Below are 17,636 nucleotides of genomic sequence, written 5' to 3'. Positions count from 1 at the left end.
TGACTGGTATGGACAAATTTAACAGGCAAAATTGCATCATCCAGAAAGTTTTCACTAGGAAATGGACCCACTTCAGGAAGTAGGCATTAGTGGTTCAAAAAGCAAAAATCTGCACTTTAAGTAGAAAGGTGAATTCCACTGGTCTTTATAACAGCCTAATACTGGGAATCAAAGCTGCTTTCCAGTGAGCAGAGACTTGTTTCTAAGGAGTGAGCACTATGTTTCTATCCATTAAATTGCATCCACCCAGTGGCTCCCTCTCTCCCCATTTGTATATCGTATTCAAAGACTTTGCATCAGTTATAATTAACAGTAATATATTCTTTGGGATTTCAAACTTCACACAATGAAAACGGTAAAAAAAAGTCATTGCTTCTACCATAGATTTTTTTGTAAAGATTGAGATGCTCAGCACTGAAGGCTTGGTTGATAAGAAAAAAACTCGTCTGCTGAAATCTACTAACAGTCAAGTAAAATGGGGAGAAACCCTGATGTTCCCTGTGAGCCAGAATGAACATGGAATAAACTTTCTCATCAAACTCTATAGTAGGAGCTCAGTGAGAAGAAAACATTTCCTGGGACAGGTTGGTTTTTTTTTTTCCCACCTATGACACCCAATGCAAGTTTCTGAATTCTAAAACTTAAAATTTATGTGGACCATAGACTTTGCTTTTTTAAAAAAAAAACATGTTACCATTAATATAATCCTGGTTGAAATAAAACAGGAATAGGAAGCCTGCAGCCCTCTAGATTTTGCTGAATATTGTCTAGCCAGGTGACATTCAGCAATTTCTTTAAATATGGGTTTAATTTCATGGCTAGATCCTTTAAAATTTTATCTCATTATGAATAAACAATTTTGTACCATAAATAATTTCCTCTTATGCAACTTTATATCAGCGATCTCAAATTTACAATTCAGATTTGTCAGAAGATACAAATATCCATTCGATTCCATTCTATAAATTGTTAGGAAGTATAAATTTGTGAATAGCTCAGAAGCCACATCCATCCATCCATCCATCCATCCATCCATCATAAAACTATAGATATCATAAATTGAATTCAATAAAGCTAAATCTTGAAGATGTTATTTGTAGATTACGCAGATGACTCAACATGAAATAGGATATCTTACAGCCTAGAAAACAGAAATAAAATTCAAAACAATCTTAATAGGCTAGAAGAATCACTATGTAAGAGAGTATAATTTTATAAAAGACAGGTAAAGTATTATTAGAAGGCAAAGATCAAATGCTCAGAAGGTATTAAAGCAGAAATCCCAGATCATGGGATGTAAAAATTGGTCTTTCAAAATCCTAAAATCAAGATAAAAGATACCATAATCTTATTAGAATCCATTTTTAATAAAATGCATATTTGTATCTCATCTTAGCGTCCTCTCTGTTCTTGATTCATGTTCTGCATTGTATAAACATCGTTTTTATACACTGATCAAGATAAATGTCAAAAACAGTTTTTGGATTCTTTACAATGATTCTTTGTTTTTCTTATCATGCAGGTTTGGTTAAGCAGTGACAGTAACAGTGCAGAAGCTGCTGATCAATGGAGGGACACAATTGCTAATCCAGAGAAGGTTGTGGTTAAATGGCATAACATTATTCCAGTGTGATACTGCTTTGAACAGCCCTTTTGGTACTGATTTGGATTTGACTCCAGAGACTTTTGCACTTATTTAAAATGACCAGCCATCAGATAACAAAAAAACAAAAAACAGAAAAGAAATATCTATATAGACACATACAATATCATCTCTGCACAAGAGAATCACAGAGGAAGCAATAGAGTTGAAAAGGGAAGGATGTTGGAAATCCTAGCAAAGTACATGAAATTCAAAAGCCACGTTGAAAAATAATGGCTTGATTATTAATTGACTGTTTTAAAAAAACTATGAAGCGTACATATGAAACATTCAAATATTTATATTCTAAAGTAAAAATTAATTTAAAAACTTTGTATAGATTTTAGTAAAAAAAATACCACGGAAGAGCTATCCTTCAAGAAGATTGTGTTCCATGTTAGTTAGTTGACCACCATGTTCCAGCTATTGTTTTGCTTCTAAAAGTATTCTGTGGACACTTTATTATTTCTACCAATATGTTGAACAAGTGAGATAAAGCAGGCAGGAAAGTAGAACTAATACTTTACCATTTAATTCTTGAAATAATCATTTTAAGGTCAATTTTTAAGAATAGTTGTTATGTTGGATTGTAAATTTGAGAGATAGGCAGGGAAGTAACAATTTTTTTGTTAATTAATTCAGTTTCATAGTTCTGCAGCATAAAATTTGCTTTACTGTTTTGAACAGAGAGATAGATTAACAAGAAGTACTCTAATGGTGAAATTCAATAGAATTTGATCTCATCCTTAGAACTATTCCGTGTTTTAAGAAAACTGAAGTCACCAATCCTTATAAAATGAAAGAAACAAAACAAAATATGCAATCATCAGTCTAACCAATTATTTTGAGAAATAAGCACCTTCCCAACCTTCAGTATTTTAAAATAACATATAAAGTGATAAAGGCTAATAGAGCTTGTATGCCTAACTAGTCCATGGATAACTAAACTGGCACCACTTATATAGATTTATATAGAGATCTTTGGCTGTAATCAAGCAGGTGCTCTGAGTACTTTCTAGAGATAAAACATTTTTAAGGCACAAGACGTTGTAATCAAGACAATACAATGTCTTGACTACTGAGATGTTTGGCAAAAAGCTTGGTAGTAGAAATACTGGTAGGCACTGTGCAGCAGAGAAGCCATTGGGAAAAATGGATCATTAACATCTGAAAAACTTTCGTGGGGATTTGAAATGCAGCATGATTTAACTTGAATGTCTTCGTTGCCTCTTTCATTAGATTAACAGTTCACGCTGAGCTTTCAATAAATAGGATTTGGTTTGCCTCAAAGCTGTTGCCATATGAACCTGGAAGGGCACATTTAACATGTGAATCCTCATGCTGATGTAATCTCAGGCCTATTTGTCAGACAAAGCCCAAGAAGGACATGGAACAATTGAACCATAAGTGATGCCAGTTCTTTATTTGCTTTCACATAGCAGGCAGATTCTTGCCAGACTAAACCTTTATTAGTCCCAGCCTTATGAAGGCACCCTGAGATATTCTAAGGAATGGTTATCCTTACTTTCTTCCTCTGCCTCCTCTCCAGCTCTGGGGTGCGCTGCCTCTTGTCTTCCTTCTCTTTCTGGAATATGCTCCCTCCTTCCTGGGAGACTGCCACCTCACTATAGTCCATCACATCAGCCCTCACAATACCATTCCTATTTCTCATAACATCTAAAGCACATAGGATGCTTACATGCAATGATCAAAAGTAAAACCATACATAATTGTAACTTTCGTAGTAGAATTCCAGCAAATGAATATTTTTGTAGATCGTTAAACTATTCTCTGCTGTCTGCAGAGTGTTATACTATTTTAAAGTGTACTGGTTTCAAAAATGACAAGGCTCAGATCTGAATTCTGTTTCAGTCAGACTTGGCTGGTATTCATGCATGAAACAGAGAATGCCCTCAGTGCATAATGAACTATGAATCAGAAGGTATACTTATACCGTGATTAGCTGGAAGAATCCAGATTTTTATGAGGAAGGAGGACAAAAAAGGCTTGTGTAGAAAAGCTGGCAGAATGACAGCATGAAAACCAACATTCAGGAGAGAGGAAATTGAATTAAGTGAAAAAAAATGATCAAACTAAAAGCCACACTAAGAAAAGCAAATGAAAAGAATAATGGGAACATAAAACTGGAGAAGACATAGAACCACACTTACCCCCGAAACAATGAAATCTTGAATAATTCAGAAAAAAAATGTCTCTTTGTATCCTCAAATATTATAATTAGATAGCAAAACTAAGTCCTTGCTTAACCAGTCACTGAGCAACCATTTGAAGTTACAGCAGCCCCCCCCAAAGGATACTTACGATCCAATTTCACCCCTACATGATCATGTGATCTCATTTTGGATACTTGGCAACCGGCTTGCATTTACAGCCATTTGCAGTGTCCAAAGGTCATGTGATTGCAATTTTTGCCATTTTGGGATGGTTTCGAGTGTTTATTTCTGGTTTCTAGTCAAAAATCTATTGGATAAACAGGTTGACTTAATGATTGCAGCAAAAAGTAGTAAAATCAGGCATGATAATGTGGTGACCCGCTTAACCACAATGGCTTTACAACCTTTTTTGTTGTAGCCATTAAGCTGACGAGACTGTAATTCTGGGCTCAATTATTGTCGTACATTGAGGACTACTTGCATGAATTCAATGCTAACATAGTTGGATTTAAATCTGGAGGAGCAAATGAAATAGTGGTAGATATAGTAGCTAGTCTTTTGGAAGAGCATTGGTCCTCAATCTTCGCAAATAAAAAGCAAAAAGAAAATTGTGGCTTACAATGCATTCAATATAGTCACTGTATAGTTGGAAAAAAAACTGATTGTTTAGAAGTTGCATTAGAAATTTAAATCAAAATTTAAATATTCGACAGTTCTTTGGTTACAATTTTTATTTACAGCATACTTCATGTGCATCAGTTCATGGCAAAGGTGATGTTAGTGTGTCATTGTAAAAATCATTTATCTACTGTATTGCAAAGTAATTGATAGAAAAAATAACTTTTTTAAGCAAAATAATCACTGAAATTAGAACAATGAAATTATGAGCAAAGCTGCTTAACAGTCTTGGTACAGTATTTTATTTCCTCTCTTTATTCTTTTTTATAAACATTGTACATGTTGTCTAGTAGGATAAATGCAGATCTTATGAGGGCTTCATGCAATAATAACATTCTTAGGGAGCTCACATTCAAACATTGGAATATATAGAAGTTCTATTGAATTTATAGTACTGTAATACACAAATGACCAGATGTTTTATTGTATATGTATATGTTAATACATATTTTTATGAATATATTCTCTTTCTTTCTCTCTCTCTCTCTCTCTCTCTCTCTCTCTCTCTCTCTCTCTCTCTCTCTCTCTCTCTCTGTGTGTGTGTGTGTGTTGATGCCCCCTGGAGTCACCCTGTGTGAGTTGGGCAGCCATATAAATTTGTTTAATGAACAAATGAAATAAATATAATGACTGAAGCATTTGTATAAATAGATTCTAGCCTGCCTTTGCCTTCTACCTGTGGTCTGATCTGTTTAGCAAAAATCTCTAGCCAAAAATATTTAGCTTGCTTTTTCAAATGTTTCATATTAGTGCACATACAAACACACACACAGAGAGATTATTTTATTGAACAAAACACAAGCAAAGAGGGGAAAAATCTTTCTCAGAGCTTCCTGATGATGGTTTGAACCTGAGTACCTAGAATTTCACATTATGCAACATGCTGGGCCTCATGCCAAGATTTTGTTTAAGAAGGGTGTGAAATGAATTGACTAACAGGCTGGGTTATGCCAAATGCTAACAGTGATGTCACTGTTAATCTACCTCATGAATAATCCCGGATCCTGGCACAGCTGTACAGTACACTTCAAGTCTTATTATTAACCCACATGCTGTTTTTATTGACAATTAACTCCATAACCTGGGCATATTTTTAGTTAATTATTAGAAAACTAGCAGAGTATACCTTCTTGTATGAATAATTACAGCAATTCTGTAACACCTGCAATTTTTTGAGAATAACTTGCTTTCTATACCCTAGTTTTGTTGGCTGCTACCTATGGCTTCAAAACAATACCTGGCCTTAGAAATGGTCTTCCTTCTGCAGTATGCTGGACCAAGAGAACTAATACATTTTGAACCTCTTTCTCAACTCTTCTTTTTATATTGGCCTTCCCATATTACTTGTTTTTAATTTAGTTTTTAAAATTATAAAAATGCTTTAAAATAAAAAAGTTGATTAATAGAGTACTTAGTGTTGCTAAAATTAGGACCATTCTGAAAATTAAGAAGCTGAGAATTATTTCAGAAGTTTTTACATTTAACGTCATTTGCTGATTGGTCACTCATCACTATGTTATTATGAAGACTTCTGTCTATATGTGAAGCTTGTGTCTATATGTGAACTTCCCAGTTAGTTTTGCAAGATATCACCTGAATCATCTCTTCAGATGCCAATTTAGCTATGAGCAAATATGAACAATTTTATCTGCAAAGAGTCTCATAAATACAGTATGTGGTAGCAGTCAGTAAGAAGATCACCTTTTTTATTTTTACCTTCCAAATAAGAATAAACTTAAGGGTGCTTTACAGAAACATGCAGGTTCAATAAAAGTACTGTATAGACGTAATAATATTAAAGATACAGTATATTCATTTCTTTGATCACGTTCACTCTTTTATGTTACCCTCTGCTTTGATGTTTCTTCAACTGTTTTATTTCCTGGAGCTCCTTGATTTTCCAATGAGATCTGCAAATTAGGATAGGCCACTTGAGGGGGCAATTTCACCCAATGCTCTCCAGAGAAGTATAACTAGAGATGTGATAAATTTGCCTATTTGATCTCTGAGGAATTCCTCAAAAACCCAACATCTCTCAGGTGCTTGGGGTGGATCACAATAATCCGTCAGTTTTAATCCTGAAGGTTGAGTGCAGAAACAATAAGCACAAATAGAGCTGTCTCAAGTGATCTTAAGCCCAACCAAAATGTAGTTTCAAGATATGGAGATTGAAATTGTCAACACTAGAAGTTTGGAAGATTCCAATGTCAGGCCAGATATGAATTCCAAAAGCTGATGCAAGGCTGCTACCAGGCAACAACAATGCATTTGCCTTTCAACCCAAACTGCACATGCAAATAACTCACACTTGGTCACCCATGGGGCAGTACTTCTAATAGGAAGGAAGGAAGGAAGGAAGGAAGGAAGGAAGGAAGGAAGGAAGGAAGGAAGGAAGGAAATATTGTCATGCTCCCTCACTAATGATGGAGTTGTGGTTGTTCCAGATCTAAACTACAAAATATGCAGGAAAACATATTTTGAATAGGGTAATATGCACAGTCCCATTCCACCAAGTATTTGCTATGCAGGTCAAGCGACCATTCACACAAATACGGTAAATACCCTTTGGGTGGTAGCAGCAATGTCTCAAGCTATCAAGTAGGTGAGGCCATGGCTGTTTTGGTAGTAACTTTACCTACAGCACAACAGCTTTGCAACAGTAACTCAAGACCTCATCACATGTGTTAATCACATCCTCTTTATAGGGCTGCCTTTGAAAACTTCTGTATTTTATACCTATAATTGGTACAAAATACAACTGTTGACAGATGCTGACTGCCATGAGGATATTCTGTGCTCAAGGCTTGCCCTAGTTGCTGATAGGTTTCCTGGTTTTAACTTATAAAGCCATCTATGGTTTGGCATTGAGGCATCTTGAGGAGCATCTTCTTTGACTAGACTTTATCTATTTGACATGGTCGTAATGGGAAAAGAATTTGGAAGTTCTACATTTTCATGAAATGAAGAGTGAAGCTAGGAACCAATGTTTTTAAGGCACTGATATTATAGAACAACTCCATTTGGATATTGTGTTAGTTTCTATGGTGGTGAAATTTCAGAAGGCAATGGAAATCAAATTTTTATGAAGGGCCTTAGTGGAATATTATCTTGTATATAATAGTGAGATTATTCTCTGTGGATTTCTATTGTATAGTTCTCTGTCAATATAATTTGTATTGTATTGTTAATGTAAATATTGCATGAGAATACTTACGTAATGTTTACTGATTGAAATTGTGATAGATATTTCAGTGTTAGTTATTTTTTATATTTTTATTATAGATCTTTTATTATTTTACTTTCATGTTGTACTGTGGGGATTTTATTTGTTCTGTAAACTACCATGAATCCAATTGATGCAATAGGATGCATGCAAATTCAATAAATACATAAATGTATTGAAGTGTAATTTGTGGAGGAATATTTGCAACTTTGATTTGGATTTATATATTCATAATTTATATGCAGAAGTATAAACATGGTCCTCGATTGCAGCAGGAAAGATATGTGTATTTGTCCAAAATATAGCCATGGCAAGAATGAAGAAGTGAAAGAAATGTCTAAAAAGAATTGACAAAGTAATTGAGCTGATGGAAAAATCTTGGGCACAATTGTATGGTTGGGTTTTGGTGGTCTCTGCAAGTACCGATGATGTCACCTAGGCTAGAAATGAAACATCTTTAAGCAAACAGCCAAGCTCAGAGATCAACAAAAACCTAACAGTTTCAACCTGAGTTACATATACTCTCTTCTATTGGAGCAATCATGCTGATTTATCCATCCATCTCAGATGAAAGAGATTCTGGGCAGCTTATACCATTTGATAACTGATAACAATTTCTCAAAATGTCTGGTGCACAATAGCATCCAGACCATGTCTTCCATGCTGTGACTAATCTTCTGGGAGCTCATGTGTTGGATAATTTCCAGGAACAGCAGGTATATAGGTTTGATGGCATGAACCTGATGCCATTTTTCTTGCCATCTGCTAATGGAGGGAGGAAAGTTAGTTAATCAGCTCACAAACTTGGGATGAGGCTTTGAAATTTCACAGCTTCACACCCAAATCCAAACCTTGGATACCCCAGCCAAAGTGATATAATGGTTACTAAGATAATATACAGAGGGATGCCTTAATGGTAGGTCAAAAAAGTGAAATAGAAAATTCAGTGTTCTCTTATGGAGAGCTTTATAGAGTTGCATCCCTTTATGGCAGGGGTCCTCAACATTCTTGGAGTTGAAGTCCACACATCTTAAAGTTGCCAAGGTTGGAGACCCCTGCTTTATGGGACAGGCAGACCTGAACAAAGCTTATAAGCATCAAATAGTGCCAGTGGATTCTGCAATCTCCTAACTGGTTTGCTTCTGGCTGCCATAAGACCAATTAGACATATGTTTTTTCAAACTTGGCAATATTAAGATCGGTGGATCAACTCCCAGAATATTTTTATATTCTGGGAGTTGAGGTCCACGCATCTAAAATTTTCCAAGCCTGAAAAACACTGAATTAGACTGCACAAGTGGAACAAAAACCTCTGCTCTCTTCTTCAATTGCTCAAGCTCACAGAATATACAGTTGTATGGATCTTTGCCCCAGTGATAAAGCATTGAGATATTTATTAAACAAGCTGGTGAATTAAGCATTTTGTGCAAAGAAAAACTGACTGCAGCTTTATTTATTTACTTCACTAAATCCTGAGGGGGGCTATTATTAAGAAGAAATGTTGATGTTTTAGTTGTGTTCTGGCTAAAATAGCCCTTAAATAACAAGACCAAACCCAGTTTTTTGGACATAGCATAAAAATGAATACCGTATATGCCGGCGTATTAGGCGACCCAGCGTATAAGACGACCCCCGTCTTTATAGCCGGGCCGCATTCCTAGAACGTCGTCTTATACGCCGGAAACTACCAGTATTTCCGGCGTATAAGACGACCCCCATCTTTGGTGCCGATTTCAGCGCTCGCGGAAGTCGTCTTATACGCCGGCATTTACGGTATATATTTCTATGCTGACGGAGACCTAGCTAATTGAAAAGTGAACTTATAAACAAATATAAACTTGGCTTTTAGTTGGAGTTGATTACATAGGAACTCAGGAAATGTTTTTTAAATGTTCACAACTGAGCTGCATTTGCTGGTTTGATGTCCATTTCTCTAGTTAAGTGAGATCCTTTTATCGTTCTTCACTGAATGACAAAATGAGGCGATAATGAAGAATTAGTACATGACTAACTGGGTGGAGTCACTTTAACCACAAGCAATCACACTCATTTTCCATTGTTTTAGTTCAAACAAACTTTTGTCTGTTTGGAACTAGAGCAACTTCACTGGGCAACCCCCCCCCCCAGGATCAAAGTCAGTTGGGCAAGTTAAAACAATTGCATAACACATTTCTCCTCTCCCTTATGGTCCCACTTGCTATAAACAGGGAACAGGGCCAAGGATTACTCGCATCACCTTTATCTGCATGCTTTTTTTATACAGACTAGATTCACACATAATTTCCTGGCTTGGAACCAAACGCATCAGGCCCAGAACACCTAGCATTTTGTCACTTGGCTCTCTGCCAATTTACCGATTTAATTCCAGGCATTTGAAAAAAATGTTTTTCTACTTGTCCAGTTCACTGCAGTTAAGCTACACTCAAAAGCCTGGTGACAAATTATTTTTCTTTCCTTTCCTTTTTTTTTTTTTTGTAAATTAAACTCTGAAAATAAAGTCCTTGTGGCATCTTATATCATCAACTATCTTAAGTGTGGGCAACATTTTTAATACCTGCAACTGGTACTTAAGGGATCCATCCAGGAAGGTGTCAGAGATATTAGGAAGGGGGCTTCAAAACCAGGAAGAGTATGCATGTCAGAGCATACAGAGAACACTCTCTTGCAAAGGATCACTAAAGAGTCAGAGAAAGGTGACTTTCTGGGCTCCAGTTCTCACCCAGTCTTTGAGTCTGTGGTGGGAGGCCAAAGCAAAGTGGGCGGGGTTAGGACAAAAATTGAATGGGGGCATGCTATTAGTTCAATATAGTTGACACTACTATTCTGCAGTCAAGTGTTGCATAATCTTCTTTTGTAAGCCTAAATGTTAGATTTAGATAATTATTTATGTCCTTTCATTTCTTTTAATTTATATCCTTCTTTTTCTCTAAGAGTTCCATGAGGTTTATTTCCATATTGTTGCCAAAATAAATTGCCAGCAATTGACCTGCACTATAAATACAGTTTATTTACTTTACTGCCTTATAAACATATAGCTTTTCCAAATTAGTTCTGCCAATTTATATTTAGGAATTATATTCTGCAATGGGATTGTCTCTGGCAATCTTCGGCTTCCAATTAAAATAATTCTGAAAAACAACTGTCTGGATGTAACATCACTGTATAATAGTCCTCAACGTATGACAACAATTGAGCCCAACATTTCTATTGCTAAGCAGGACAGTTGTTAAGTGAGTTTTGTCCCATTTTATGACCTTTCTTGCCACAGTTGTTAAATGAATCATTGTGGTTGTTAAGTTAGTAACACTAACTTCCCTAACTTGCCAATTGACTTTGCTGGTCAAAAGGTCAGAAAAAGTGATCACATGACCCAGGGACACTGCAACCGCCATAAATACATGACAGTTGCCAAGCATCCAAATTTTGATCATGTGACCACAGGGATGCTACAATCGTCAGAAATGTGAAAAATAGTCATAAGTCACTTTTGTGCTGCTGTAACTTTAAGCGAATGGTTGTAAATCAGCAACAACCTGAAGTTTGATCTGCTTGTGTAACATGTTGGTTGGAAGAGAATCTGAATTCTTCTAACTGCCTTTCTGAAGATTCAAATGAAGAATCAGTTGACTGGCTCTTTCAAAGCCCTACATGGGAGGCAGGTAGAACTAGGCAAAAGCACAAGGGAGAAGACCTCAGAAAGCAGAGGAAGGTGACTATTTGCCCTAGTCCTATGTTTCTCACATATACTTGACGACAATCCCCATCATTAATATCGTCCGCCAGTTGCTAAAACACTTCTGTCTTTCATAAGGTATACAATTACAAAGTAGAGGAAAGAACTACTTAGATAATCTTTCTATTAACAAAGCTGCATCTCATTTAATCTCTCCTATTGGTAAAGTTATCCGTGGTGAAGTTAGGTAAGATTTATATATTTCATTCCTTATTTATCAGTGTGTTTAGCACAGGAAGTGATGATTACTTATTTATATGACACCCTCACCTCTGTAATTCTAGGCAGCTCACATATTAAGGTTAAGGCTTAGACAGCAAGTAAAGCAACATCGATAGCACACTAAGAACAAAAATACATACTGCTCCTTGGGGGAAATGATTGAAAAAAGCAAAAAAAAAGGACTAAAAGAGAGAATTTTAGGTACAGAATACCATCAGGGAGCAAATCATCACACCCAATCCTAGGAAAGAGCTATTAGAGGATGCTGTTACACAGCCACAGCTACTTCTCCCTCTCTCATCTGTTTCCAAAACAATGACCGGATCCTTGAAAAAATACTTCAAAATGTGTTGTTGGGGGAAAGTCCGCTTTGTTAGGTCATTGCTACTTTGCAGTAAGTAGCAAGTGGGATTTTGTTTTTTTCAAAACCTGGTTCTATAAGTCCAGTACTATGCTTTTCCTTATGGGAGATTTACAGATATTGACTGGTAGTAGGAAAAAATTGAAAGTCAGTGGGGTGTGGTAGGCAAGGTGCAATGCTATAACCCAGTGGTTCCCAAGCTTTCCAGCTCTGTGGACCAGTGGCAATGGCAGTGGCAGGGGATGGTTTTGTATGTGTGCCTGCTGTTTTCTCAAATGGAGCTTTGCACACTCATGTGCTCACCCGCCGCTTGTGTGCTTTGGTTCCCAACAGGCCGCAGTCCGTTTCCAGGCTGCAGACCAAGGCTTGGGGACCTCTACTTTAACAGGAATATCTAATTTTTAGACCTTATTTATTCATTCATTTATTTACCTAATTTATATAACTACCCATTTCATAACAAGTGACTCTAGATGGTGTACAACAACAATAACAATAATCTTTGGCCGAGAAAGAGTGGCTTTGAGCCATGCTTTGGGCAATTCTAAATGACACCCTAACCTTCTTGTTTTCCATGATGCTCCCAATGGTTTCTAAAGCAAACTTTACAAAGTCCAGGTTACAATGGTTTAGCTTTCGGGTTTGATTGCTACTCCCTCCAGAGTATGGCTATTGAAGGCCGTAACTAGTCATTCCCTTGCATCCTACCCTTCCCTACCATACACAAAACATAAGTCTTGCTGACTGGACTTGGTGTGGACAGGTCTACCAGTGTCTATCTTTTTCTTTTATGGATTGATCCCTCTTCATTAGTCCCCATTGTTTTTCCAAATATTTTTACACCTTGGAACCCACTCTGACACTTTCTTGTTTGACACTAGCAGATCCTTTCTTTCTTTCTTTCTTTCTTTCTTTCTTTCTTTCTTTCTTTCTTTCTTTCTTTCTTTCTTTCTTTCTTTCTTTCTTCTTTCTCTTTCTTTTTTTTCTCTCTCTCTCCTTTCTTTCTTTTTCTTTCTTTCCTCTCTCTTTTCTTCTATCTTTCTTTTCTCTTATATTGTACTATTGTTGCCTTATTGATAGAAAGATTAAAGTGAAAAGAACACATTGTTCCTTTGTTAGGTACATAACAATTTTGTGGCAATGAAAAGCTGATAGTTCATAGACGCAAAGAAATAGTATTCATTGAAATATTGTGACTTCATTCCAACATGCCTAAATTGTAGTTTAAAGATTTAAAAAGCGGGGAAGGGGACTATTGTAATACAAAGGACATTGGATCAGAAGGAAAGGAGAATGTAAGCAAAGAGCCGAGGTGGCGCAGCAGTTAGAGTGCAGTACTGCAGGCCACTTTAGCTGACTGTGTTCAACAGGTCAGCGGTTCAAATCTCACCGGCTCAAGGTTGACTCAGCATTCCATCCTTCCGAGGTAGGTAAAATGAGGACCCAGATTGTTGGGGGCAATGTAAATATATATATACATTGCTTACTGGTGTACACCGCTTAGAGAGTGCTTGCACTTAAAGCGGTATATAAGTCTCATAAATAAATAAATAAATAAAGTCAAAAACAGTGTTCGCAAGTGATATAAAGTTAATGTGGAGGAGGGCTAGAAGAACTGATGGGGAAAATAGAGTAGTCAGGAGAATTTACTGGATTCAGTGATCAACTGGCTTTTATTTTATTTTTTTTAAAGGAAACTATTTATCCCTTGAGGATAGCACAGCCTAGCAACCTGGGCTAAATAAGGATCAACCAGTCACTAAGTAGGGGATATCACGAGAGTGGGATGCAGCACAGTAAACAGTATCTGAAGGGTTGAAAAGATCAATATGACATACACAGCAGCATAATGAAGTGCCATCTGCCCAAGCAATGCACATAAAACCAGATGCAGCTGGGGTCTCACAGCTGGGATTCCTATCTTGACTTTATTTGACCATGCCTGGAAGAGAAATAGCTTTAAGTATAGTGTTATATTCACATTTTCTTTTCCTTCCTTATTTCACAGATGGAGCTGCTGTGGCTTTATATTTTGCTTGGAGCTGTTTTGAAACTTTCTTCAGGCATTGCCTACAATAAAAAAGGCAAGTTGTGGTTTCAAATGCATTCATTTCTGATTGTTAGGATGTTCAAAAGGGAAAGATGGACACTCAGGTTGAGGAATTTGCTCGTTTCTCTCTTTCTTTGCCTGTTTATGCCATAGGAAGGCTTATGCTGGCTTTTTTGTGCATACAATGCAGTTCCAGACAGCTGCAATGACCATCAGTCATGTTCCTGACACCATAAGGAAATTTTGCTTTAATGACAGCTGAAATCATGCTTGTTATGTTTCATGATGGATTCTGTTTCAGTTGTTGTAATGTCCTTGTTTCATTATGAGATTTTGTTCTCTCATTGCTTTGTCTAATTGTTCTTGAATGTTTTTGTTTTGTTTTGCTTGATTTCAGATTGCTTTCCAGTCCAGAGCCTTTTACTCTGTTCTGTTTTCTACTTAGCTCCATTCTTTCCAACATTATGACCTCAGGCTATCCTTCTTTAAATAATCCCATTCTACCATCATTCATCCTTTATACCACAGTGAATTTTAGCTATAAGAGAACCATTACCTGAATGTTTATGTTATAATAAAAATTATCTATGTACATGTGTGATTCCAGGAATTAGAATAAATCCATCTGCAGCACAAATACTAATTGATATGGTATGCATCATTCACTACAAGGGCATCCTCATCTTCCTGACTAGACTTCTAAAGAATCATATTATATCCTAGGTCTAGCAAATCCAGAATGCAAAAATTCAGATGATCCTGGCAAAGAACTCATGGCTGCCATCTAGTGGTTCTCCAGGTTTCTGCAGCCCAGATCTGGCAGTCCTACTGTATACATCCTGGAAAACTTTTGATTATCTTGCAAATATAGCTATTGAAAATTTCAAAATAAGACATACAGTATTAGATGTTATGATGATAATCTATCTCTTCTTTGAATGCATTATGTAGAACTTGTTGCTGTCAGAATTGAAACAAATTAATATTAATTAACCTCAGTCTCATATATACACCAGAACAATCATTCTTACACCACGGTTTCATTAGAGAAGAATATCAACAAACCAATTCTGGTCTAGTGCAAAATTTGTTATTACTCATAAAAGCGGTAGTTGTACTTTAAATTAAATTTAGTTATTTAAATTAAAAGAATAATCTCTCTGTTTGCAATTCTATGGTATATGAAACTTCTGTAAGCAATTAAGCATTTGATTTGGCCCAAAAGAGGGAGCAAGGTGGCAATTTATATAACTTAATTTTTACTACAAGCCAAGAGATAATATTAACAGTAGACAACACTGATAATTTTTCTGTCTTTCTCTTTCTTTCTTTCTTTCTTTCTTTCTTTCTTTCTTTCTTTCTTTCTTTCTTTCTTTCTTTCTTCATCTCCCATTCATTTCTCTAAACTTTTTATCTGTTTCTGCTTCAACTTTTCATTTACATTAAACATCACTGGCTGCATACTGTTTGCCCAAGTCTTGAGCATTGTTCCTAGAATGTATGAAAAATCATATTAGAATTTGTAATGTGACACAAGAGGAAAAATACTATAGTCACTGAGTTATATTAATTACATTTAATTTCATTTTAGTTAAATTGAAATTTGGTTTTTATCCTGCTACCCTTCTAGTCATAGACATACATGAGCAAAGACCAGGTGCAGCCTTTACCCCATAAAGTTTGTACATCCTTGGTATAAATAGACATGTTTAGAGATGGTATTATATTAATCTCTGTATTTTCTCTCAGAGGTGTCCACTTCAAGTTTTGCCTGCTACACAGATACTTTCACGAAGGATACTGCAAAGACTAAAGCAGTTAAACTGTATCTTCCACAGACGAGCTTAGTGAGTTTCCCATTCAGTTTCATATAATGTACAGAAACTTAAATTATGGCAATTAACAATGACATTTAAAAAAAAAAAACCTCACTATTCAGTAAAGAGGTTTACCAAATCTCTGTTTCACAGACTTCATAAACAACAGGCAAAATGCCATTTTATTTAAACATAACACGATTCTGCTTCTCTCCCATGAGTCCATTAAATCAAGGGTTTCTTCTTTGTATGAATGAAAGTTTGTTATTTCTATAAAATTCAGCTTGAATTTATACAAGTACTTTGGATAAAAAACATGTCCGAAAATAAAAAATAGTTTTTACTTGCTTAGGAACATTTTCTATATCTATGGAAGTATAGAAAGGATACAATAAAATGTAAATAAAAGAAATGGCACTAAACCAAGAAACTATCAGTTCTAGTTCCCATCTTAAGCATGAAAGCCGCCTGCTGATCTTGGATCAGTAACTCCCTTTCATCCCAAATCACCTCACAGGGTTGTTGTTATGAGGAAAATAGGAGGAGGGAATATTATTATTATAAATAATAATAAAGGTGAGATTATTTTTTTAAAAAATAAAATAAAATAAAAAGTAGTAATCATATTGTCCAGTCTTTCCACATGTACCATTTTCTTGGTACTGATGAGGTTTTATTCTGGCGTTTCACACCTGTTTTCAAAGGGCAGCATTTACTTCCTGCCCAGAGCAACAAGGGAAAACAAGGATCTTAAAAACGGGATGCAGGGGACAGAGTTGTGGAGATGTGAACTGTGATTTCTAATGTATTGATGCTTAAGAAAAACATTCAGAAAAAACATCTGCAGCTCTTGCAGCAGTACGTTTTCATTCAGGGTTGACAGCTAATCTCAAAAATATGTACTAATGGCAATAGGCCTGGGAAGAACCACTTCTTTGTATGGTTCCCCATTGATAAGACAAGGATTTAGAGGAGCTAAGATTCCACTTTCTGAAAACTGAACTGCTGACATCAGCAACTTCACTCATTGTGAATGGTGAAGTCTATGAGGATGATGATGATGATATTTAGAGTGGATTTAGCATTTTTATCCATTTATTGAGTCCTTCCCAAGGACCTGAGATAGGAAAATGTTGTTTGATGGTGAGGCATCATCACAGGATATAAGCTGTTCCAAGTAAAATTACATTTTGCAATTGACTGACAGGGATTTTGTAAATGCTGATGGTGTTCAAATGATGCTCCAGATGTTTTGGAATTGCACCCAATGCATCTATTATTATTGGCTAATGTTATTATCTTTGCTTTCTTTTATCACAATTATTCTATTTGTAAGTCTTTGTATTTTGTAGTTTTTTTCAATTGTTTCTCTTCTCTTCTGCTGTCTATTATTATTATTATTATTATTATTATTGGTAGTAGTAGTAGTAGTAGTAGTAGTAGTAGTAGTAGTAGTATACCACCTTTTTATATTTGCTCAACTCAAGAGAAGTAACCAGCAAGAATAGAGGAAAGACTTATACAATCTTAATTGGCCTATTGAAGGATATAATACCTGTAAAGATTGGAAAGTAGTTTCCTTTTTGGAAAAGAAAACTAAAAATACAACTTTGTTATGGCTACTGGTAGCAGCTACAAAGCTTTCCAGTATGCACTTTTCACTAGCCAAAACACAGCTTATTTATTTGCTGTCATTGGCCAAGAGAGAGCCTTTTCCATGGCAGAAGGAGACAAAC

The 17,636-nt window shown here is 36.0% G+C and overlaps 2 protein-coding genes across 6 annotated transcripts in view; both read left to right on the top strand.

The window, feature by feature from the left end:
• The window catches only part of TC2N (tandem C2 domains, nuclear), a 40,820-nt gene extending 32,928 nt beyond the window's left edge, over positions 1–7,892 (top strand). For all 4 annotated transcript variants that reach the window (XM_039346958.1, XM_039346960.1, XM_039346956.1 and 1 more), the window contains 2 exons: positions 385–584; positions 1,523–7,892. In XM_039346958.1, the coding sequence (XP_039202892.1) occupies positions 385–584; positions 1,523–1,633 (311 nt within the window). In that variant the 3' untranslated portion in view covers positions 1,634–7,892. The remainder of the gene's footprint in view (positions 1–384; positions 585–1,522) is intronic.
• Positions 7,893–11,313: 3,421 nt separating this feature from the next.
• CATSPERB (cation channel sperm associated auxiliary subunit beta) overlaps positions 11,314–17,636 on the top strand; it is a 72,847-nt gene continuing 66,524 nt past the window's right edge. For both annotated transcript variants that reach the window (XM_039346955.1, XM_039346954.1), the window contains exons 1-3: positions 11,314–11,528; positions 14,042–14,117; positions 15,833–15,930. In XM_039346955.1, the coding sequence (XP_039202889.1) occupies positions 14,042–14,117; positions 15,833–15,930 (174 nt within the window). In that variant the 5' untranslated portion in view covers positions 11,314–11,528. The remainder of the gene's footprint in view (positions 11,529–14,041; positions 14,118–15,832; positions 15,931–17,636) is intronic.

Source organism: Crotalus tigris, unplaced genomic scaffold (assembly GCF_016545835.1).
Source record: "Crotalus tigris isolate CLP2741 ecotype Arizona unplaced genomic scaffold, ASM1654583v1 scf7180000018040.1558517, whole genome shotgun sequence".
In the NCBI taxonomy this organism is placed as follows: domain Eukaryota; kingdom Metazoa; phylum Chordata; class Lepidosauria; order Squamata; family Viperidae; genus Crotalus; species Crotalus tigris.
Note: the sequence above shows the minus strand (reverse complement) of the source record. Positions and strands in the feature narration are given on the sequence as shown.